Below are 25,463 nucleotides of genomic sequence, written 5' to 3'. Positions count from 1 at the left end.
CTTGCATGCCAGTCCTGAAAAGCTACCAACCCTGATGTGGAAACAAGGACAGGCAAATCTGTAAATCTCTAGCCAGGAATAAAAGCACAATCACTTCGAAATGGAAACATTTTCAGTGCATGGTGAGATGAAAGGACTTCATTAAGCCTGGAGGAAACTCAGGGACATCTGCTTGCAGCTAGAAGGGGTGAGGAGATGGAACCAGGCTCTTCCCAGAGGTGCACAGTGGCAGGCATGCAGTGGCATCAGTCACACACTCCAAAGAGAAACACTGGCTTGATACAGGGACAAAAGTATCACAGCTGGGGGGATGCAGCATGGGGACACATTGTCCAGGGAAGGTGAAGGGTCTCCATCCTTGGAGACCAGTCAACCTTGCTTGGCTGGACAAGCATCTAAGCAGCATGCTATCCATTTGAAGGTGCCCCTGCAGGGAGGGTAATGCTGCTTGAGACAAGCTCCGTACTTCAATTTTTTTATTTGATTCCAGGTTGCTACTTATGTTATTTCTAACTGAAGTGACTGTGCAAAGTCACTTCACACTTCCCTCTGCTTCCTCACCTCCATATTGGAAATAGTATTTTACTTACCTGAAGCTTATGTCTTTCATTTTTATTGACTTTTTTGCTCTAGGCTATGCTTGAAGATATACAAACCATGAAAAAAATGCCAATCTCTAGGAAAGCAAATACTGAAAAAAATGGCAGGCCAATAGTTCAAATACCCTGCCACTGCTGTAACACCTTAAAAAAAAAAAGAGGTTTCTTGATGATAAGGATTGAAATTTTCAAGTATATTTGTCAATTTTCCCCCTTTTAGGTCTTCAGAAACAATTCTGTTTACATCTAGATAAGCACTATTAAGTGGAGCAAAAATAGTGCATCTGGTTTTTCTCAATCATGTCCACATGTGAATTTGCTTGAAATGATGTAGAATTGGTCCAGTCTTAATTTACATAGAGCTTGTGGCCATTTGCAATGTGAGGCTGAATTTAAACAATTATAATAGCCATAGGTGAAAGGTTCCACAGGACAGGATGTTCTGGTTACAGACATTGAGACATAGTTCAACTTCCTAAAATGTCAGTGATGTAAAAAATAAATAAATTCTACTACGTAGCCACAACCTCCTCTTTTCCCCTTAAACATTCTACCTTTAGAAAAATCCAAGCTTTTTCTAGTAGTAATGCTGGAAATACTTCATTACCCTTCCTGCAGGTGAAGTTTTCTCAATGTATGGATGCATGAGAGTGGTCAGATAATGAATGAGCCAATTGCCTGAACATCTGCAGGTACTCTATAATGACAGCAGTTAAGCTATTCTCAAGTCATTACCATATTACATTAACTTACTACAATACTATTAATTAGAATTCATGTTCTAGAAAGGAAACAGAGCAGCAATTACACTGCTATTTAATGACCTGTAAAAATAAAATATGAAAATGGTAAATTTCCTCATGTAATTAATTTAAAGCTGGAAGATGGTGGGTCAGACTGCTCCCCAGTGTAACTCCAGCCCCTTCTGTACTTTAGCAACAGGAATGATTATACTTGTTACCTTTTGTATTGAAAGAATGATTGTTTGCATCTAAATAAAGAGCTCTTCTAAACAGGTCTTACATAGATGTGCCAAAAGCTAAGTATCAGGCAAAATTCACTCATTCTCACTGAGAAGTCTGAAATTTGGTATGATTTTGGGAAAAGACTCAGGTTTGTGGCTAAAGCTGTCAGTTGACCTCAGCAATGTATATTTTACAGACAAGATTTAGCAGTGATTACTGTATTGAATAACATTTAAAGTCTCTCTTTACTTATTTTCTAGCCCCCCAAACTTTGACAGAAGTAAATATAGGTGGTTTTGAGTTACTTGATACTCAGAAATTCTCAGATTCTGTGATGCAGTGATTTCTTCTGGGTATGTCCTTGAAAAGTGAAACAGATGTGCCCTGCCAGCACTCTGAAGGGTTACAACATCAGGTCCTGTCTGTCCTGGGGTGCAGAAGCCTTTGCAGCTGTGGGAGTTTTGTGAAGCAATTGAGTTATCTTTCCTTGTGTGCTCAGCTCACAGACCTGCTTGGAGCTCTGAAACAGAAGTGTTTGAGTGACCCCAGCCAATTCAGTCAGGAACCCCTGAAACAGCTCTTGCTCATTATTTTGGGCTCCCTTACAAGTGGGAACTCTGGATACCATCCAGTAATGAGTCACAGCATGATTTGTGAAACAAACATTTGTGAAACAAAGTAGAGAGAATAAGCTGGAGCAACTGGAGCACGTGTGGGTTGCAATCTGTGACGGCAGTAGAAACTGGGTTAGACAGCTCCTGTCCATGAGCTATCATCCAGTATAGGCTAAGTCCAGAGCAACAAATGGGCGTTGATTTTGGTCTGAGGGAACTCTGAGCCACAGCTTCTTCCAGCCCTCCTCGATGATGACTGATACAAAAAGGATAGTTGTGATGCGCATTTTTCTTCTGTAATACATGGCCCTAGATCCTGGCTGCTTGTCCAAACATTTTCTACTGTATGCTTTTTGCGGAAAATGCAGAACCATGGCCCTGGCCATTTACAAAAAATTATCTGGGTGAGAAGCTACTATACTTACCCAGCGATCTTCCAGAACAGTGCCTATTTTCAGACTGATTTTCTTCCCCTGGTGAGAGAGAAGAAACTGTGGGATTTTAATGATTCATTTTATTGAGAGACCTGAATATTTATTGTTGTTTTAACTATAAAAACATACGGCGGCTGGAATCTATCCAGAGAAAAGAAGGCGATTTCTTTTATTTCCTTACTCCGCATGGGGCAGTTGCAGGGGAATATTTCCATCCTTATTACAATAAGCATTTTCCTGAGCAACAGTGGGGCACAAAAGTCTGCAAACTTGAAGAAAAACAGGATGACAGTCAAAAGTCAGAGATGAACATTGAGGTGTCTTTTCTTATTTGATATAAGTGCTTGGTTTTCTAATCTTCTCTCTATCTATGCAATAATAGTTGAAGCCATTAAAAATAATTTCTTAGCAATTCAGAACTCCAGGTTGTAGTCTTCTTTACATTGGCTTTTCTAAGGACTGACGCAAGGATTCAGTGTATTTATTTTTAATTGCAGTAAGTTATTGTGTGTGTGTCATGTATTTACATGAAACTACAGATGTAACTAACATAGCCTGTGTGAAATTCCAGAAAGGCAATTTCTGTTTAAATGTTAAACATAATTTAACCTCAAGTGTTTTAAATCAGGCTTAATCCCTTTTGCCTCTTAACCAGGCTATAGTACCCCATCATTTAAAAAATAGTTTCATATACCTGAGCAGGGAAACAATCTTGACAGGCTGCTGTGGTTGTCCTCCTAAACTTTTAAGGCAAGCTTTCAAACCTTCAGAGCAGGCATAATGGAAAGAAGTCAGAAAGCACATGACTCTCTTCTTGAATATATATAAAAAAGGACGATGGAATGTTGCAAAAATGGATTTAAGGTTTGTACCCAAAGCTTTGTGATGCTTCAAACAAAGCTATTATAAATGTTCTGATTTGACCTTTTGCTTAGTCTCTCTTGGAACTTTTCCTGTAGACTGTTGCAGAAGAACTCTGAGACAGAAGTTCCTTGGCGAGGCTCTCATATAGGACTCAATTTCCAAAACAAATTGTGTTCTCTATTAGAATTATTTTAATTGTTATTTCATAAAAATGGCAATGTGCTTGAACAACTTTTCCTTTTTGTATGGATGGTAGAGGCTCAGAAAATAAAGCTGCTTTTCTCACTTTGGGGGCTATTTTTCCAAAGCCCATATATTTTGAAATGTATATTAATAATTGAATCAGAGATTAAGTTGTTCCTTGCAAATTTGGCACTAACTACTGTGTCCCTAATTACAGGAAGTTCCTTGTTTTAGGGTGCTGAAGTTTACTGGGGAAAAGGTGTCCCAGGTTCCACCATTTGTTGTGTGGATTTTCACAGGATGCAGACAAAAATCCCAGAACTCTGCTTAACACAGTGGTCTCACTATAAAATCTGCAGTGGACTCCTCATGAATGCATCTTGCCTTGGCAGAATTTTAAATTCAGAAATATTTGGTGATATATTTCTGAAAGCTTAATGTTATGTCCCAGGTGTCTGTCCACATCTGGAAAAAGCCATGCTTTTTCATCTTACTTGCTGCTTTTGATGATTAAACAGAACCATCAATCCATGAGACACAAGTATGGGAAACAAAATGATTGAAATAATTTTTCCCTACCACATAAGTGAGAATTTGGTGTAAGAATCTGAGCCCACACAGCATTATGGGTAATAATTTTAGATAGTAATCTTTTTGATGCTTATCCTAACCTAATTAAGTGCCTGTTTTACCCTTAGGGTTGGCACTTTTAGTAGATGAGATAACAGCTGCACCTCTGTGAGAAGCCTTGTGAAGGGCAAAATATTTGTTAGCAGTTGCTATTTTCAGCCTTGCCAGAATAAACAAAGAATGAGGCACCTGCAGTCATTTCTTTTGAAAAGTCAGCAGAATTTGTACATGCTCAGGGGTCAGCAGAGGAAGGCACAGGGAGGATGGGCAGGCTGTGAGACTTTAGGAACATGCTTCTGGAGGGACTGATGGGCTCTTCAGTTTGGACATATGGGACTTGTAGGTGATTAATAATACTCCTGTAGCAAGGGTGAGGAATGCACAGAGGAACAGAGTGCTTTGAAACCATTAATGCATCTCAGGACAGCTCAGTGTGAGATCCACACTGGCTATAAACAAGACAGCTAGCACAAACAAATTGGGGGAGTTCAGTCAGAAGGCAAAGAAGAAAACAAGAGATTTTTTGTTTTCTTACTCCTTTTTATAATTAACCACAACTAGACTTCAGGGCACATCATTTTAGCCCCTGATTGTCTAAACAATATATCTTCAACTTGAAAACAATTAGGCATTGGGCTTAACATGCCTCAGAGGGTTACATAACTAGATCCAGGACAACTCCTTACCCAAGAAAAACATTCCTGACTGTGTGGGAGAGCAGATGGCATTTAGGTAAACTGTATTTGCAGGAAACCCCCCTGTGCCATGAGATGGCAAATGGCTACTGTCACTAGTGTTCCCTTGCTTGGGTTTGTGAGAAGCTATGGGAAAAAAGAAGAGCTGATAAAGTATGCCAAATGCTGTGGGGATGAAGCAGAGTGTTAATCTGCAGAGAGGTTATTCCAAGGGTTAGACCTGTTGTACATTTACAAGTGCCTGTAGCTGATGTGCTACATCACCCTCTATTCTGGGCAGTGGGGGAGGAATTAAGGGGGATTTGTGTCCTGGCAAGGGAAGACCAGGAGTCAATGCAGCCACAGGTTTGGATGGGGAAGAAGTATCTACAGCTGCTCCCGTTGCATGACTGAGGGCATCTCTTACTGGGAAGAATTGTGTGGATTAGGCTAAACACCTGAGACTCTTAAGCAATCTCATTTTGAAAGGCAGTAGGAAATGTACACCAAAGTGTGGCTCTGAATTTCATGCCAACTATTGCTTCAGTGGGAAGATTTATGTTGTACTGGATAAAGGAAGGTAGAAGAAGAGTGGCATAGACCTGGAGGCACACACAGGTCTTCATGGCCCTGGTAAGTCTTACCTGGGACCACCCTGCCCATGATCCAGAGCCCCTTTTCAATCCCTGGGGTTGTCAGTCCCTGCTCTAGTCATGTTGCAGCAGTGCTGGTCTCCATGACCCTGTTGAGGTAGGCCCATGCCCTAGCTTGTCCCTTGGTGACAGTGTCCAGGGAAGGAGTCACTGCTTTGAGTGAACATAGAATGATGGAGTGGAGATTCAGTGGATGTTTCTGTAGGTCTTATGCTGTTTATTTCTGCCTACTGAGAGAACTACAGGAGAATTAAGGGAATTAGACTGGAGCTGATCTCTCAAAGCTACTTGGCTGGTTTGGGTTTGGAAAAAAGTTATTAGTGTCAGGTTTCTGCTGCTCTGTTTACCTGAAGACTAAATTCTCTAGGAAACTTTTTTTCCCCAGATATAAATTAAGAATTAAACCCTTGTGACTCAGTAACCATGTGGGCTGACCAAGAGGTTTATCTCATCACCCTGGTTTTGGTCCCTCATGGTCTAATGCCTTTCTCACAAAACCCCTTCAGCCTTGATTTGTTGTGGTTCCTTAAGGGTTTGAATTATTTTTGAGACTACTTTTGTGTTATTACTATTGATACCTGTAGTATTTTTAGAGGAGGATGGGTACTTGAGGGTGGAGAATATGCAGATGAAAATGCAGTATTTGATTGTGTTGCCATGAATAAAAAAGCCTGCAAAAAGTCAGATTTTCTAGGTCAATAAATGAATATTTATTATTCAAAAATCTATTGTGAAGAGGAAGAAGTTCAAAACTTGACAATGATGAATAACTTGTATTGTTTCTGAACTCAGAGATATCTAAGAGAAAAATAAATGTCTTTTTATAGAAAGGGGCTCTCAGGGGACTAAAAGAGACTGGCAGAAACTATATATTCTGCCTATTTGTAGAACCAGTGATAAACTACAGAAGATTTTAAAGGGCCAGTGATCTCTTTTCCCCTTCAGGTAGTTTTGCAGTGTTTCATAGCCTTTCACAACTTAATAGTAGGTTAGGGCATTGTGGGAAGGTTGGGATGGAGGTGTCTGATCACTGAGCCTTCATGTTGCCAGCAGCTATTCCAAAACCAGAGCTCTTCCAGCACTCTGCACTCAGTAACCCCATCTCTTCATTTGCTCGGCTCATCCATATAAATGAGCCCCTCTTGCTTTAAAGAGAGCATTTTCAACTGAGCTTGCGGAGGAGCAACTTTTCCTTTGGCTTATAGATCATTGCCATTGCCAGTGTAGGAACTTAGGAAAAGAATCAGTCATTCATAAAAATACCATTAACTGAGTGCCCAATGCTTTTGGCACCCAAGAGATGGACAGTGCCATTCTTGATCAGCCCAGAAAGCAGAAAAGGATGCTACTTGCAGGCTCCCAACCTATCTTTGTGTTAATCCAGCATTCATCTCAAGACCCAAAGTTCATCACAGTAGTGCTGGAAATAAAGGCTGACTAATGGTTTGTGTCAATTGCTGGGAACAATTACTATAATTTAGAGGAACCTAATTTAAACTTAATCCTTCATAGTTGATCTGGGATATTGCAACCATCAGGTCAGCCTGAAAATATCTCCAGTGCTTCAAATGTAGTTAGCCTGATCTAATTTATTTTCCAAAAGTAAAACTAAAGTATGTGTTGTTAATTATCCTTTGCTTTTGCTATCTCTCTTGCAAGAAGGGCTGTGTTTCCACCACAGGCCCTTCAAAAATAAAGGAAGTCAGAAGGATCTGAGAGAATCCCATGAGTGCTTTCCCACAGGATAAAAGGATGGAGCAAGGGTGTCTGGGATGCAGCTGGCTGAAATGATTACTTTAGCACTGCAGGGATCATCAGCGTGTTGTCAAGGTTGCGTCACTGGGCCACTGCATCCAGCAAGGACTGCAAGTACACTGAGGAAAGGCTATTGAACATGTGACCTTTTCTTAGAATTTTTACTGGACCTTTAGTTATACCTAGTACAGCCTACTTTATAAAGTCCTAGCTAAAACAGCTTCTAAAACTTGGCTTATCATTATTTAACCAAGTTAGTTAGTTCCCAGTGGAAAGGTCTTTTCAGCTTATCTTTGAAAGACAGGCTTAATTGTGCTCTGGCTCTGTGATAACTTCTCCAGTTTGTCCTCTGTTGAAGGGAAATCTGTTCCATAATTTACAGCTTCTTACTCTTGAATTTGTATGCTCTGAGGGCTAGCACCTTTAAATGTGGTGCACCCAAAGGAAATTAATCTAAGAATAGCTGACTCAAAAAATATGCCTATTAAATGCATTAGAGAGTTGACAGATTCCCCATATTTTTGCCAATCTGCATCTCCCCACCTCCTTGCTTGTACTAAATAAGGACTTGCTCCTGGAATTCCAAGTTGCTTCTGTTGTTAAATCTGATAGGTTCCAGCTAAGAGTCGACATCAAATGAATGTATCTTCACTCTGTAAAAGCAGGCAACCCATATCTTTTTGCCTCAGGGAGAGTAACACAGAAGGCAAAGCTCTTGTTGTTGCCAATAAGCCTCCAGTCCAAGAGCTGGAGAAATCTGACTTAGTAAATAATTTTTTATCTTTTGTTTACAAGTAAAAATTTTTTTTTTCTGTAGTAGATTCAAGCCTGATTCAAGATTCAAGCCTGAATAATGTAAAAGGAACTGTATTATAAACTCTATATCCATGCTTAAAGCAATAGTTACTGAAATCCCAAACCATCTGAGCAAATCTGCTTCAGATTTGGCTCATTCTACTTTATTCTTTTGAGAACAGAAACAAAGCTCAGAGTCAAAAGTTAATTTCTTATGATGTGCCATAGAATAAAGAGCATATCACACAACTGTATTCTATGTTAACCCAGTCGCTATGGAATAGCTTTCTGTAGGGAAAGTATTAAGAAAAAACATAAGAAGCTCTTGTATCACATCTAAGGATTATCCATGAACAGTGAACTCAAACTGAATCACAAAATGCGAAGTACATTTACAGGTGGTGCTGTCTTTTTCCCTTGTGAAGTAGGAATGGACTAAAATTGTTGTGGGGCAAATTTAAAGTTAAAAATTGCAGTTCCTATTCTAATCATTACATGTTTAAGTGTGTATTTAAATAATATATTTTGGATGTTTAAAGCAAAATGAATTCTAAACGCAGAAGTTAAGTATCTGACAGATATTTTTAAAAATTCACTATGAATACAAGGCTCAGAATGATTTATTAAGCCCACTAAAGCTGGAGTCATGCATAAGCAATGAAGGAAGGCATGCTGTAGCTTTGTTTTAGCTTTGCAAATTCTACTGCTGGTTTTAAAGTTCCTAACTTTTAAAGCTCTCTTTCTTTACTGAAATGCAGATGTCAGTCCATCTGTTGTTTGCCATATGCTTTTCTTAACAATATTATTATGTAAATGTTCATTTATTTTAAAAAATCTTGAAATACTCTTTTCTTGCCCTCTAAAGGATCTTATTTTGATTTTATAGATTCCACCAGTGTTTACAGAGACATAAAACCTAACTTTTGACTTTGATCAAGCTGTCATTCAGCTTTATTCACACTGGTGCTTAATACACAGTTGTTTTTCAGATAACAATAAATTGAAAATGTTCTCCTTAAGAATTATTTTCTAGGCATAAAAATACCAACTGAATGGTCAAAATAAATGAATAGAAAACTCAAAAGTTCTGCAAAACTATCTGTCTTTTGTATGAAGTGTGGGACACAGTGGTGTCTTGAATCAAAACAGTTTTAAAAATTAAAGAAGGATGTTGCAGCATTTTTATTTGGGGAAAATATAATCTGAGTCCAGCTGTGAAAGAGCTTGTACAGTTTTGAAAAGAGAATGCTTAAATGTTGATAAGAAGGCAAAAGGTAATCAAGGAATACACAAATGAAAATAAATAGTTGAGGAAGGTTCAATTCAATGATTAAGTGAATTGGTTCTACTGGATTGAATGAAGAGGAGTTCTGGAGGTCTCAGATCCAAAAAGGTAAAGAGTGGAGACAGTGGGATCTGTAAGCATGAAAATTTCTGCTTTATTTTGAAGTTCATGTGAAGAGCTGCAATGTCTGCCCTTCCAGCTACATTGAAGACTCTCTATCACAAAAGCTGGGATTTGGAGGGGCCCTGTCCTTTGAGCAGGAAAGATAAATTTGAGATTATGCCCTTCCGTAGGGAAAACAGGCTTATACCAATCTCTCCTAGATCGTGGCTTGGAACCTGCCATAAGAGGAAAATGCAGTTCTTTAATGGGGAAAAAAAGGGAGGTATACGGCTATACACAGGCATGCACTTGGATCTGTGGGAAAGGCCTGTAGGGATTTGGGTCCTTTTCCCTGCCCTTTCTAAATGAACCATTGGATGCCTAGCCTGTCATTTTGGTGTGGTGAGCAGAGAGCAAGCTACTTCCAGCCTAAACCAAAAAACAGCATTGAGATGGCACTGAGGGACTGGGTAGATACATGCTCTGAGCTTGTCCCAAATTCTCAGTAGGGTGCTTTACACCACTTTGGGAAGCCTTTTCTGTTTCCAGTCTGGTTTCCAAGGCTACATATCTAATAGTAAATACAGCAGGCTGTGTTTACCTTCCAGCCCATCGTCAAGTGGAAGAGTTGCAACCATTTCAACATCTTCACATTCTTTTTCTTCTAGACAGGGACAGTCTTATGTGGTCTGTTTCCTGGGAGCCCGCCCCAGACCATGCTGTCCCCCAACCCAAGCCTGCACATGTGGGTTAGAGCTGCTGGGTGCAACTAAAAGCCCAGCTGGTGAGCTGCAAGCTGTTAAACAGCACAGCTGCACAGGTCCGTGCCCTGGGCCTGATTAGTTTCTTATTTTTGACATATCTCAGGTACTATGTCACCATAAGCATTTGAATTCCTTTCTGGTTTGAGTTCCTCTGTTGCCAGCAAGAGCTGGTGCTTGATGCTCTTCCTGATTACACCTGGAAGGAAATTTCTTTCTAAACATTGATGGTAAGAAATCTGTACTGTAAGTCATTTCCAGCCTACATAGAAATGCATTTTCTATTTACTGGAAATGCAACTTTATTTACTTCTCTTTAGAGCCTCTTGAATTGTGTGTGTTGTTAGTATGTAGTTTGACAGCAGTTAAGTTATCCTGTCAAGGCAAAGTTCAGGGATTTGAAGGGATCTGATCATACTGCTATGGTTTAATGTTATCATTATTAAGTTTTTGTGTGTTCTGGTGGGTCTACCTTAACAATGACTAAAGATGAGTAAGAAACATAAAGGATTTCTTTAGTCTCACTTAAAGGTTTTGGGGTTTTTTTCCATTCAACTGCACTTACTTCTATTAGAGTTTTGGCTGCTTATAGACATAAGCCTCTGAGGTATGTTTTGTTCCCTTGCTGATCATTTGTTTTTCTGGACAGTATGTCCTTACTACCAATTACCTGCATATTGCCTGTTTCCCTTTCGAAATCTACGAGGGAAAATGCCGTAACAAATAATCACATAAACATTGTAGTAGTGCTTGGAAGTTGACAAGGAAAGGAATAATAGTCAGCATGGATTTGTCAAGAAGAAATTATATCAGATTTTTTTCTATTTTTTTATATCTATTTTTTTCTATGACCATATTGACAGGCTGTCTTGTTGGGGAGAATCAATAGATGTCACAAGCCCTGACGTTAGAATGCTCTCACATTCTTGCAGCTAAGCTGGGGAAACATGCTGTGGATGTGAAATTTCTCATGTGGCTGGTTTTATGTTCTTAGTGCATAGTTCTCCATGGGTCACTGATCAAATGGTGGTAAGCAGTAGTGAGGCATTGCAAGGGTCTACTATGACTCTGATCTTTTCATTAGAAATTAATTTATAGAAGAGGGAGCATGGGTATTATATTTGCAGGTAATACTAAACAGGGAGACTGAAGGGTGTGTGAGATCCTATGAAGTCCTAGAGAAACTTTCACTGGAGTGTCAGTGTATAGCTTAGGATACTGTATCCCAAGGAATGTGTGTATGGTGCTTATTGGAAAGCAACAAGAACGACCAGTGGCCTGTGAGGGAAGGCTGAAAGAGTTGTGGTTGCCAGGTCCAGAGGAAAAACAAGATGAGAGACAAGTCCTAAGTATGCAGAAAGCTCTCTTTAAGAGGAAGGTAAAAATTTGCTCTTTTTGTCTGTGGCATATAAGAGTGAAAATAATTTTATTTGTGGACTTAAATTTTATCAGAGGACACTGATATTTGACCCTGGGAAAACCTTTTAACATTCAAGATAATTAAGTACAGGAACATGCTGCCTGGGGAAGATGCATAATCTCTCTTACTGATTTTTTTTTTTTTTTTTTTCTAAAAAAGAGCTAGACAAAAATCTGTCAGGACTGATATAGTTACAAGCTGATTCTTGCCTTAGGGCAAGGGGGATGGGTTAGATGAATTCTTGATTTCTTCAAGCACTATTGCCTACAGTTCTATGTCACTGCTGAATTCAGCACTTCCATATTCATGTCTGAAAGCTGGCTAAATATATAGGGAAGCCTGAGTTTTCACTCAGACCTCTCCCCTGTGCTTTCCTCTAATCCATAAAATGAAGCCCAGAAGGGGTAGATCTAATTATGTTTTAGTTTAGAGGCACAAGTATTAGGGAGGTAAGAGATAAAGAATCTTGGGTGAGAAATGTCTTGCCTTTCCAGTGATGTCCTGCCAAGTGTACTGAGTTCAGTGTTGTTATGCTCCCAAATGGCCCATCTATGGTTGCATTAGCACAAAGTACCACTGAGAAGAGTTCGCATGCAGAATTCATTGAATTAAAATTTAAGGCAATAAATGAGGGCTTATAATGTATTGGCAACATTATCAGTAGCAAGATTGCCAGCATATTAGTGACTATGATGGATTGACTACTGGGGAATTCATTAAATTTACAAGTCTCCTCAAATGAATCCACTGGCTAAAATACTAATTGCTGCCCTTGGGAGCACTTTGGCTATTTAGTTTCCAAGCAGAGCCTACTCTGAGAAAAGGATTATGCTACTGATGTTTGCCTGAATTTAGGAGTAGAGTCAATTTATGTTAGGGTTTTTCAACATTGACAGTAGTTTCTGTTTGTACAAAGCTTGCTGCCTTACTAAACATAGGGCCTAAAAGAAATAATTTTATGAGTGAAAAATAGATTATTTAACATAAAATTCCCCAAAAGCATAAATATAAACACTAACCAACATTATATTTGTGCAATAAAGCTTAATCTAAAGGCTGTGATTGTTTGGTCGTGCAGAGGATGGCAGTGGTTTCTGTCTGTGCAGTCAATTTGCTAAAAGAGAATTGCTGAAGCTTTAAAAATGAATGTAGAGAAATCCTCTACTTCTTGAGCTGATGGACACTTCAAGGTTAATATTGCCAAGTCAAGTGTATCTGCATATTTGTGGAAGTGCACTGGAGAAATTCTCCAAAGATTGAACCTTTAACTCTTCAGCAGTGTGGATCTCTGGAATTTTCTTGGATTAGCCCAAAGTGCAAAGGGTCACAATCTGGATTTAATTTTCTTATTTGCAAATTCTGATTATGGTTTAGACAACTGGAGATGGTAGTAGCAGAACAGACCTTCTCCAGGTGCTTGTGATTGAATCGCAAATTGGTTTATTGACTGCAAAATTGAGATCTTTAATAACTTTCATGGGTCAGTACCTGCAGAGCCAATGCCTTTAGTGGAACTAGAATTATAACTCAACTGTAATATAGAAAAGATGAACCATTTTTGGATGAGGTGGTTTTTTTATAGACCCTTAGTGTTATATACTAAATGTTAAAGATAGCAGTAATAGTTACCAATGGCTGAGAGAAGACAGGAAATTTAGGGCTTGTTCATCTGGTGCTGATGGGCTGCTATTTTGGGACCCTGAAGACCAACACCTGAATGAATCACTGTCTGATAGTGAGTGCTGGGGCAGGAAAGAAGTTTTCTTACACTTCTGAGCTTTGTTTCACAGCTCCAGGTAAACCTGAATGCAGCTGCAGTGGTAGCTGGAATAGCCTTATTGTTACAATACAGTCTTTCCTTTGGGCTTTTATCTTGCACAAGATGCAATCCTAGCATGCCAAACCTGGGGAATGAGTGGCTCATCTATTGTATTGCCTTGTTCTCAGTAAATTGCAGTGATTCCCAATTTACCTGCCATATGGTCAGTTCCTCTTAAAATTCTGACTGCACAAGCAATTTATGCCCAAAAACATAGGGAAGGAGCACATTACTTACAAAGTATGTCATCAAGCAGTGTGATCCAACCCATTAAATGGGTGACATCTTTCTCTTTATGTGGACCGTTTACTGGCTCTGAGGTTTCAAGTGGGAGCTGTCACTTACACTTTCTGATTATAAAACTTAATTAAAATTTCATTCCTGTACCAGCAAGTGCCAGGTCCCCAGATGGTTCCTAATAGTTATGTCCACATATTTTGTGCTGGATTGCAGCAGATGATGTTTGTGCTAATGTTGCTGGGACAATTGCTATACGTACTTTGCAAATGTTTAATACGAATATCTTAGTGTTTAAATAATGTAAAAAGAATCACTTCAGTATTAATCCATGTAAAGTAATAGATTTCCATGAGACCCAAACAACTTTTAAACTTCAATAAACTTATTAAAGAATCAGAATTTCAGAGATTGTAAAAGCTATAATCCAATCAGGGTGGTAATTCAAGTCACAGTGTCTTGTCATATCAGTATGTGTAACGTAAGTAACAATTATCCTGAGGCAAATGCTTTCCACAATAGGGGATAGGATACCCAAACTGGGAGTTAGAGTAGATGTTAACAGGACAAAAAAGTGAAGGAAATTGCTGAGTATAGCAGGTTTATGAAAGGTAAGAAAGGATTCACACTGAGAGGATGTGCATCAATACACTTCATACTTCTGGAACTCATGCTTAGGACCTTTTGGGCCCAGAAATACACTCACTGTGCTGGGCTTAGAAGTGTGTGTCATGAGCTCCAGGCCTATCCTTGGCAGAAATAGAGGACCCTGCTTCTCTGCCTGCCTGTGTCCTTGGTTCCCTTTTGGTTGTGCACATGAAGTGGTAGGTTGGCCTTTTTTCTTGCAGCTGGTTCTGTGACCATATGTGAAATAATGAAAGAGGAGAAGATAAAGTGGTTGCAGAAGTTTCTTGTAAGAGCAGACATCTGGGCTGCTCTGAGTAAATGGGAAGAGGAACCTGTCATGCAGAAATGGACAAAATTATTTTGGTCTCTTCACAATTAACAAGCATGATACTGAAAGAGACAGAACCACCTGCCCTCTTAGATATATGAACTGAGGACAATCACAAAGACAGCTTTTGAAAAATAGAGTGTAATAATAGATGATGTGGTGATTGATGGATTTTCTGACCACTTCCTTGAATGGGGACAGGAGGTTTCCTAGCTGATACATTTGCTTCAAGAGATATTTTTTGCACTTAACCTCTAAATGTGCCTGAAACTCTTGCTGATATTCCCCAATGCTGTCACGAAAATGATGAAAAAAGAAAGAACAAGGAATCCCTGTCACCACTGGTGACTTTCTAGCAATTTCTAGACTTTGAGTGGCAGGGATTTCCTTTTTGCTTCTTTGGTTGTTTTTGCTTTACTCTGTTGTCTTAAATTGGGGTATCAAAGGCTATGTGGTGATATGTGTGTTTCTGTGTGTACTGCTTGTTGTTATGCAGAACAACTTCCAGACTGAAAAGAAAAAAAAAAAAGATCAGCAAGTTGTGGTGTGTTGTGCAGGAACAGTCAAAATGGCATTTCTGATATATTAGCAATTTTTATTCAGATTGTCTTAAATGACAAATTCTTCCTTGTACAATCAGGAAGCTGATTGAGACACCAGTTGAGATGCTTACATTGGCCAAGGGAGAAGCAAATGGCTCCATCCAAGAGGCACTCATCCCTATAAAACTTACTTCCTCCTTCCTTTTATTGTCTGTCTTCATTTTAACGTCCCATGGGTCAAAATGCAGGGTCTGTGGAGCTGTTCCAGAAACACATACTTTCTTTGACCTGGAGTGCAGGGATCAAACTCCTGTTACTATTGCATCAGTACAGCTTTAGCCTGCTTTCTGCTGTACATCTGATCCATAACTTTGGTATTTACTCTAGTTGCAGAACCGTTGGCAGACCTGTGTGAAATGGCTCCAGTAAAAGCAGGACTGCTGGGATCTACACTATTGCTAAACTCAAACCAAAACAAAATGTGTATCTTCACAGTTCTTCCTGTTGAGATCAGAAGTAGAAGTAATAACTACAGTGAAGGACATTGTTCTCAAATTATTTGGGATGTTAAGTAGAATGGGAAAGTGCTTGGAAGTATTTCTTGAATAGTTTCTGTAAACATTCCTTGAATAACTTTCCTGTGTCTAGGGTTGATGAGTGTTTAAGAAGATAGGGACATTTCCTAGAAAAATAGTTTTGTCTTCCCTTTTGTTTGTTAGAAATCCCATAGAGGCTGGGGAAACAAAATTTCAGTTCCATGTTAAGACTTCAAAAGAAGCAAAGAAAATTTCAGAGGAACATCTGGAACTTACCCCCCAACTTGACACACTTTCAGTTTGGCCATGACTCACTGTTCTGGACATATATTCTGGACATGTAAATGCGATCAGCAGCTGGCAAGGGATGCTTCTTTGGCTGACTATTGTGCTGCTGTAAGGTATCAGATAAACAAAAAGCAAATTTCAGTTAGGACTCTTGTTGCAATTAGTGCTTTCCTTGATAAAGACCTTGACTGTATCAAGCCTTACTAAATTCACATGGCATGTGTGTAATTTAACAGAATTTAATCAACAGCTAAAAATTTGAAAAAAGGATGCAAATAAGAGGTGGTGTTGTAACAGTGATGAATACCAGGGAAGTATCAGGTTAGCAAATCTGCTGCTCTCATTGAAAATGAACCAAATCCCCTGCTGATAAAAGATTTTGATAATGGTGAATGTGCTCCAATATTTTGTTATTAAAAATGGGTATGTAGGAAATGTACTGAAGTACCTTGAATTTGTGTTCTTGTCTTTTCATTGAGCCCTGTGAAGGCTGTTTTCAAGGTTGTTTTGAAGAAACCCTATACATGTATTCCACTTTACAAATAAAGCCACACAATGTTCGGAGGGCTGTAGAGTAACACCACAGAGGCAGCAGGAGATGAGACCTGCAACAGTCAAAAGACTGTTAACAGATTTTCATACATACAGTAATTCCATTGCTGACTCTTATTAGAGTTACGGATAAGAAAATCAAAACTGCATGCCATGGTACATCAGAGCTTCCCTCATACTGTGTTTGATGTTAGCAAGGTTTGACAATACATCCTGAAGAGTTTCCTTCCCTACATATGCCATTAAATTTTGATCCTTACCTTAGTCTTATCCTAATGTTGACACCAGCTGTCAGGAGTAAGCAAACAGAATGTTGAGGACTGCAATGTAGAGAAGATCAAACATGATCTGATGGCTTCTATCTAAAGTTTTATGTCTGGCATGTTCCTGTGGACAAGAACTCTAGGCAATAGAGGTACCCATGGGGAGAGGATGATCAGGGGTGATGAGAAGGAAACACAGATGTACAGGAATTTCCATATTTTATTTTTTTTTATTGAATGAAGGTAGAGTTACATGGAAAAGGATACAGAGAAGGAAACAGGTTCATAGAGGCAGGAAGAGGATAAACCATGCAGAGTCCAGCAGACAATGATCAGAACTTTAGTGTGATATCAAGGATGAGAACAAATCAGTGAAAGTGTCTGAGAAGTGTTAGGAGTTTTTCTTAATGATAAGTAGGGCAAGATGAATTTTAAAGATGGCATGAAATATGTGATGAGAAACTGGAAGAGGCTAGGCATTAAGATGAAAGGCATGATAGGAGAGTAGAAGAAGATATCTCTGAAATAAGGTTCTGGACATCATGTTGGCATAGAAATTTAGGGAGGAGTCAAAGGTTAAGTACTCTCTACATAAGCATAAGGGACAGGAAAAATACTGAATCTGCCAACAGTAAAAGACAAAAGAAAAAGGGCTGGAATATCTTTGACGCCAAGGGAGTTTCTTTCAATCATGATACCACTAAACTTTCCAAATGCCTCTGCAAATATTTGTTGAAGCATGACTTATCTTCTTTCAAAAACATTTTTGCATTCCAAGTGATAATACAGTTAGAGTCCTCTGCATGGGTTTCCATTCCACAACCATTTTTGAGGTGACTAATTCTCATGGAATTTCAGAGGATTTGACAATTTAAATACCATTACTTCCTTTTAAAAACCTGCTACCTTCTGCTAATAGGTACAGAGAGAACATAAAGGCATGAAATTTTCAGGCTAATAACCAAAATGTTTGTAAAACGTCTATATTTGGAATAAAAATATATAATAGACATCTGAAATTGTTTTAGTTAACATTTTAATTTTATAGGGGGTTTTTGTTGTTTCAGGAGGAAAGGTGGGTTTTTTTGGCTTTGGTGTTTTTTATTCTCTGTACCTGAATCAATCTTTAAATGTTCATTTAGTTAGGAGTAATATGTATCTCAGATGTTATTTAATCACTTCCTCTACCAAGCCATGTTATTTTAAACAATTGGTAAATGAATCACTTGCAGAGGTCTCTGCAAGACTGAAGATTAATACTGCTTTCCCCAGCATGAGACACTCAAATTTATCCTCTAGAAAACAATAGAGAACATAGAATACACTTCTGGGAATATGCAAGCAATTCTGTAAAGTCAGGGGAGGTTTACATTATGATTGCCATATAAAATTCAGACAAGTGAAATCATAAAAGCCAAATGAAAGCAAAAACAGTTGAATGCAGGTGAATGTCAATGCCAAACAAGGAAAAGACAGTGAAGTTGCAGCTTGTCTTGGTGACTTCAACATACCTGCATGCCTACAAGGGATTAAACATGAGGGAAGAACCCCAGTGTGAACAAAACTGAAATTAAAATTCAGCAGTATACTGACTGAAAGAGAGGATGGAAAATGGAAGCAGCTATCTGGTAGCAAACATTAGCTATAGCAGATGTGATTGCCATTAGCTCTAAATGCATGCTAAATTAAAGCCAACATCTGTTCTCACAGAGATGGCCTCAGTCATCTTAAAAGAAATGTAAATTTGGAGATCAAAACTTTAGAAAAGGCTTAAAAGGCAGGGTTTGGTAGAGTTAGAGAAGCTTGCTGTCTGCCATGGCAAAAGATAACTATGGGCAAATGTTCCCAGTCCTAAATGGACATTCTACAGCTCTGAATGAGTGGCGTTACACAGCCACTGGTGAAGGTCTTGCATGTAGAAGTCTTTAAATGAAACCTTTTAAAGGTCTAAATACAGGGTTCAATTCTTTGACTTCTTTTTAGACAATCAAAGACAAGCAAGTAGTAAATGCTGATGACAAATGCTAAGAAAAAGGAAGCAAAGTTATAAAGATTTCTAAACAATGACTAACATCTAAATAATGACTGAGCAGCACTTACACAAAGAGAAACAAAATTACTACAATACCAGGCATCACAAAATACTGGGACCTAGAAGAACGAAATTAGTAAGAGCAAGTCAAAAGTTCAATTGCACTGTTACCAAGGCTGGATGGAATTTCAGAGAACTGAGGAAAAGGATTTCCAAAATGATGAAAGGATTACAAGTAGTAAAATAAGTGGTAGGAAGTGTCATCACAGAAATCACAGAGAAGAATCTGTGTCATCTAATCAGAGTGCTGAGGAATTAAAAAAAAATGGAGTGGAGGAAACCTACCTGGCTGGGATTTCTTAGCAGTGTTCTTGGCCTTCAAGTAATAAGATTTGTAAGAAGTACTAGTAGCAGGAAAATATTACAATAGAAAGGGAAGAGTGCCAGAAGCTATCAGTATTTAGTATTCTGCTTTTCCCATCGCATTATCAGTTACATAGTAGTGGCTATCTAGATTTGATTTAGTAAATAGTATGCTGAAATAACTGTTAAAAAAACAGTTACAGCAACAGCCATAAAATCTGAATTAATGTGAAGATCTAAGTGTTTATTTCTTGTTTTGGGTCTTGTTGTAAAACATGAATTCAATTTTATTTGGGCAGATTTAACCACCCTAAACTTAAGCAATGAAACTATGTTTTAAAACACCCATCTAACATATCTCTAAAATATCATACAGATTTCAAGCAATCTTGTTAAAGTAAAAAGTCTAAAGGAAGAAGTCAGGTGGCTTTGTTTAGTGAGGATCTATAAGTTTAGATAATTACTTCTCACCTTTTAATTTTGCTGTAGTAAAGTTTAAAGTTTACAACAACATAAAACTTGAAGTAACTGTAGTTTACTGTTTAAAAGTGTGCAGCAAGGAAATTTTTAGATGTAATGAGTCAATGAGACCATGTATCCTTAAGTATTTATGTTACTTCTGGGACAGCTGTGCAAGAATTGCAGTGTATATGCTATTATTTGCTTCTCCCAGCATATTGTCATATCCCCTGCACAAACATCATCTGTGCAATTCAGCCCTTACAGTTTAGAAACTATGAAAGAATGGTGTAATACCTCCATTAGAGACATCTCTTATTAAAACTCTGATCTTAACTACTTGATAACAGGGGTACAGGCTGCAAGTTATAATAACAAAACTGGCTAGCTAGGTGTAGATTACTATAGGAATTGTACAAAAGGGAGGTGTAGATTACTATAGGAATTGTACAAAAGGGAGTTTGCTGTGGCCATTTAAAAAATATTTTATATTGATAATTAATATCTCTGTTTTGTTCTGTTGTGTTGACATAAAATCCTCTTGTCATTAGCAGCTATTTCTTGCTAAGATAATGGTTTATGAGTTTTGAATAATAAAGTTCTTTCCCATTTTTGTTGACTGAGAGTTGCTGTTCGAATGTTAAGTAAAAATTAATTTACTCTCACAACAAGATAGTAACATCTGAAAAGACTATTATCCCTGGGGGCAGAAACTACCTGCTAATCTCTTCATGCAATAATCACTACCTGGAGTATGTATTTGAAAAGAAACAAACAAGCTAAGCCATGCAAGCATGATGCTGCAGTTTTGTTCTAGTGTAATGTCTTCTATTGTCTTCCTAGTATGCATTTTTTGTCATTTTCATTGTTCTCCTGATAAAATTATAAATGCTATTACACAGTAAACATTAGAAATGTTATTCCAAATAAAATCAGCTGAAAGAGATTAATTTCATTATTTAAACAAAAGAAATATTGTCCTACCATATTTGCTTCTGGAAATTGAAAATGGAATAGGGGATAGAAAAAAGACTGGAAATTTGCCCTTGAGTTTCAACCTGTTTGGAACTGAAAATAAACTTTTAGTTTTGAAATAAAATTTTCTTTAAAAATGTTCTTCAAACTGTGCACTTGTAGCATTAGCACCTCATTTAAATAGCCACACAGTAAAAATGGTTGGTCAGCATTGTATTTTAATGATAGTTTTGCTCATGAGAAGTGCAAGACATTACTCCATCAATAAAATCAGAATAACTGCCATGTATAAATGACAGTTGGAATCCATCTTTATCAAAGAAGTCCATGGCATTGGAAGAAAAAGGAAAAAATAAATTGTTCTAAAATTGTAGCTGATGAAAGAAACCCTAAATAAGATTTAGGAATTGCTCTGGCCAGAGATTCCTTTGGTATATAGGTAATTTCAGCTGCTTACCTTTAGATTAAAAATATTACTAGTGGTTTTTAGAAGGTCAACACTAGATACTTCAATAATCCTCACAGATGTTCATGCTTTAAATAGGAGAGGTGCTGTCATTCCTACAAAATAAACACATAGTAGGAGGTAAAGGAAAAAGCTCCTCCAAGATGTTAAAGTGTAAATACTGGCTCTTGTAATAAAGTACATGGAAAATTACAGTGAGAAATGAAAAAGTTGTGTAAAAAAGTCAGATTGTAAATTATAAAGAAAAGGAGAGTGGATAAATCTGTCATTTAACCCTGAAGATAACTGTCCTAATTGAGGAGATAGTTAGCAATGTAAAGCTGACATAGGAGATGAACTACTCAAAGAGGGGAAAAGGGAGGGGGGGGGTACATGAGACTAAAAACTAAGGCAGGAATTCAAGTCAAAAAGCACCTCTAAAATTTAGGATCAGCACACGGACTCTAGAAAAACCTCTGTAGTTAAACAGAAGACATTAAGTTCAATGATCAAACTGGAAGCCATAAAAAGCAAACCTGAAATCAAAAGCAGACATCAGTTCAACTATTTTAATGGCAAAGGAGACATGGCAAATTTCTCATTACTTCACATCGTTACATCATGACATAATATGCTCATTTGTTCCAAGTTTCTGGACTGTGGGTGCTGACCCCACCTCTTTCCCTAGAGTTAGAGAATGCAATCAGGGAGTTGTGAAGCATTGAAGATTTACTATGCTCTTCCCTACTCCTTGCATACCCTTAGTCTTCAAGGTCAAGTGAATTCCATCCACCTCTTAAAGCTTGCCCAGATTATACAGATTCACTATCACCAATAATTCTTACACTATTCAATAATAAATTGTGAAAATCTGACTTAAATGAAACTTCACCCTAAGAAACTCTAAAAGGACTCATCCAGTTCTGGTTACTGTGTTTAGTGATGGAAAAGGGAAATAAATACATCATTATACTGACTAGCTGATAAAATTCTGTGATGCTACTGGCTGTGACTATGTGTTCTAAGTAACTAATTCTAATGAAAAGGAAGCTTGGAAATTTTCAGGAGGAATAAAACCTTCTGTTTGGTTAGGAATGAATTTTGTACTTGGCTGTTCTGGTATCATGATATTACGTCTACCCTGGACTACTTTTGTTGGTACTGGCTGCTTTTGCTGCTTCTGTCTTAATTTCTCCTTTGACAGAAATTTATGCTTCATGTGCTCTTTGGATTATTTTTGTGTTAAGATACTGACACTCAAGTCAGGCTGTAGACACCATTTGTTAGAGATTCAAATAGTAATTTATTTTAAAAATCTCATAACTAAATTCACTGGTAATAAATGTACATGATAAAATCTTAAATTTAGTGTAACTAAATGTAATAGGATTTATAAAGTTCAAATATTGTATCTTAATCCAGATAGTGAAAACTTATAATTACATTGTATATCCTGGGAGTTTGTTTGTTACAAGTTCACTGATGTCTTTGTACTGATTAGGGCCATGTAGTTTTTCCAGAAAATCATCTTCTTCGTCTGACCTACTGTTTTCCAGAACACTAAATTCAAGATCAGACATGTTAGATGGCAAGTAAGAGCTAACTTGAGTTACTGACTGCTTTTGTCCTGCAGAGGTCTGCCCCTTTCCTGTATTCAGATCAGTATCAGATTTAACTTGTTTGCTTCTTGGTGAAGATATTTCTTTAATGTGTCGATCACCCCTGTTCTCTTCCTTACTCATCTGTTGGGCTTTCTGCTCTTCATCTTCTAATAATGATGCCTCCATCTCAGCAAGGTTAAGTGAATCAGCAGATTCAGCACTAGTTCCCATGCTGGTTTTAAAGTCACAGTTTCTCCTCAAAGACTGGACTGGAGATGAAGCTGAAGGAACTGGCACAAGATCTGAAGTACTCTGAGCTCTTTGACTTGTCTTTGAAATTCGGGATCTTCTGGATTCTGACTCTGTATCTGACCTATCTTGCTTTGGTCTTTCAAGCCACAGAGGCTCAGGACTGCTGTCACAAACTTTGGAGTCTCTACCTGTACTCTCAGCATTGGTGAAATCTTCTGAACAAACTGTGTTCTCTGGACTAGCAACAAAGTCATCAGAATATATGAATTCAGAGTTGTTTTCAACACTCCTGCTAGGGCTCAGTTTATGACCACTCACAACAGATACATCATCATGCTCCATGGTTTTATGATGGATTAAGTTTATTGCATCGTTGTAACTTCCTTTTGCATTAGCATCTGATGGGAATGCTGCTGGGAGTTGAGCTTTTGCATACTTTTCCTCATGAGCAGATTTTAACAGAGTTTTCTCTGGTAAGGGGGCTGTAATGATTGAATCGTTCTTGGATAGACTTGCAATAGACTGTTTCTGCAGGCCAGGGGATTTATCTCCTGTCACAGAAATTGACTCTGAGAGAACACTGTTTTCTAATGAAGTCTGAACAATTTTATCCAACTGATTATTCCGCTTTGAACTGCCTCCTGTGCTACAATGCCTGCAAGACACCACATGCTGTTCTTCAGTATTTCTGACCAGTTTTCTCTTGGGTAAGGGGCTTCTCCCGTTCAGCATCTCCATTTGCTTTTTTCTGTACTGCTCCCTCCTTTCATGAATTATCAGCTTATCTGGGTTGGTCTTCTGTAGCCGTAGCCTCAGTGTATTTGTCAGCCCATACAACAATTTCTTTCTGGGAGGTCTGTTCTCCTTAGCTTTGCAGCTCCTTTCACAGGTTGGCTGTTCCTCAGGTACAGCTTTCTTGGGTCGTCTCCCAACCCCAGAAGACTCTGGGGAGGTGGCCTTTTGACTGCCTTGTTTGAACGGAGGGCTCGGGACTTCACTGCTCCTGCTAGGCCCCACAGCTGTCTCTGCAGGCCTCAGGGCAGCAGAGTGACTGGGAGGCTGTGAGGCCGTGTCCCCACTCCCTGGGGGCTGGTAGAACCAGGCAAGATGGGGGTGGACAGCAGGAGCAGGCACAGCGCTGCGGGTGAGCACCGACAGCTCTGCCAGCAAGGCACTGAGCAGTGGCAGCTGCACCGGGGCGTGCTGGGGCTCTCGAGGGGTGGCGGGGTGCAGCAGCGAGGGCCCAGCACTGGGACGCGGTGGGCTGTGGCCCTTGTCCTTCTCCTGCGGTCTCTGCGGCTCGACATGCTCCCACTGCCTTACTGCTGCTGGCGGCCGCTGATGCTCAGCCGGCTCACGGCTGTAATAGAGCAGCGGAGGGCAAAAGACGTTGCCTTCCAGCTGCTCACCCTCCTCCTCCTCCTCTTCCTTCTCCTCCTTCTCCTCCTCCTCGTCTCGCGGTTCCGGGGCGGTGGCAGGCGGTGTGGCAGTGCGGGGGCTGGCGGGACGCGCCCCACCGGCCTCCAGGCTGCTGAGGCGGTAGCGCAGGACCAGCTCCCCGACGGGCCGGCCCGCGCTGTCCCGCAGCGCGAAGCGGCCGCGGCGGCCGCAGGAGGAGGGCGCCCCGGGCCGCTGCAGCAGCTCGGCGGCGGGGGCCAAGGACACGGCGCAGCTGCCCAGGAGGCGGGGCGGTCCCGGGGCGAGCCCGGCGGGCAGCGCTAGGAGCAGGGCGCGGAGCGGGCGGCGGCGGAGCGCGGCGAAAAGCGCGTCCGGTCGCCAGCGGAACAGGCAGCGCTTGCCGCGGCCGAAGGGGAAGGGCTGCCCCGGCCGCAGGGGCGGCGCGGCGGCGGCGGGGCGCAGCACGAGGGTGGGGAAGTCCAAGAGGCGCAGCGCCACGGCCGGGTGTTCCGCGGGCCCCGGGAGCTCCACGGGCCCCTGGGGCTCCGCCACCCGCAGCGCCTCCACCAGTAGTTCCAGCGCGAACAGCCGCTCCATGCCGCCCGCGGGCCCCGCTCTCGCGAGAGGCCCGTGTGTGTGCGTGTTGCAGGCGAGGCCGGCCGCTCTCTCGCGAGAGTCGCGTCCCAGCCTCGCTGCCTGCGCGGCGCATCCCGGGGGCCGCTGGCTCCCAGCCGGCAGGGAACTCGGGCCCGGAGCCTTCAGGGCTGCTCGGCCCCGCGTCCCACCGGCGGGGGGTGTGCCTCCAGCGGCTCCAGTGTGCCTCCTGCAACCATGTTGGTCGCCTGCCCTGCTGGCTGGCTGGGGGGCAGCGGTCGTAGCCCACGGAAATAAGTGCTCCCCAGTGTCTGAGCAGAAGCGCCTGGTGTGTGGTGGCAGCAGCCGTCGTGCTCCTGTCTTCGGCTCTGAACACCCTGGTCGTGTGTTCCCCACTGTAGTTCTCAAGAGACAGGAG

The 25,463-nt window shown here is 40.2% G+C and overlaps 1 protein-coding gene across 1 annotated transcript; it reads right to left on the bottom strand.

The window, feature by feature from the left end:
• Positions 1–21,575: 21,575 nt before the first annotated feature.
• MAP10 (microtubule associated protein 10) lies at positions 21,576–25,051 on the bottom strand. Its single transcript, XM_066545658.1, has one exon. It carries the CDS (start codon positions 25,046–25,048, stop codon positions 22,640–22,642), a length of 2,409 nt encoding a protein of 802 aa, XP_066401755.1. The 5' UTR covers positions 25,049–25,051; the 3' UTR covers positions 21,576–22,639.
• Between the last annotated feature and the right edge of the window lie 412 nt (positions 25,052–25,463).

This window comes from Molothrus aeneus, chromosome 3 (assembly GCF_037042795.1).
Source record: "Molothrus aeneus isolate 106 chromosome 3, BPBGC_Maene_1.0, whole genome shotgun sequence".
Classification (NCBI taxonomy): domain Eukaryota; kingdom Metazoa; phylum Chordata; class Aves; order Passeriformes; family Icteridae; genus Molothrus; species Molothrus aeneus.
Note: the sequence above shows the minus strand (reverse complement) of the source record. Positions and strands in the feature narration are given on the sequence as shown.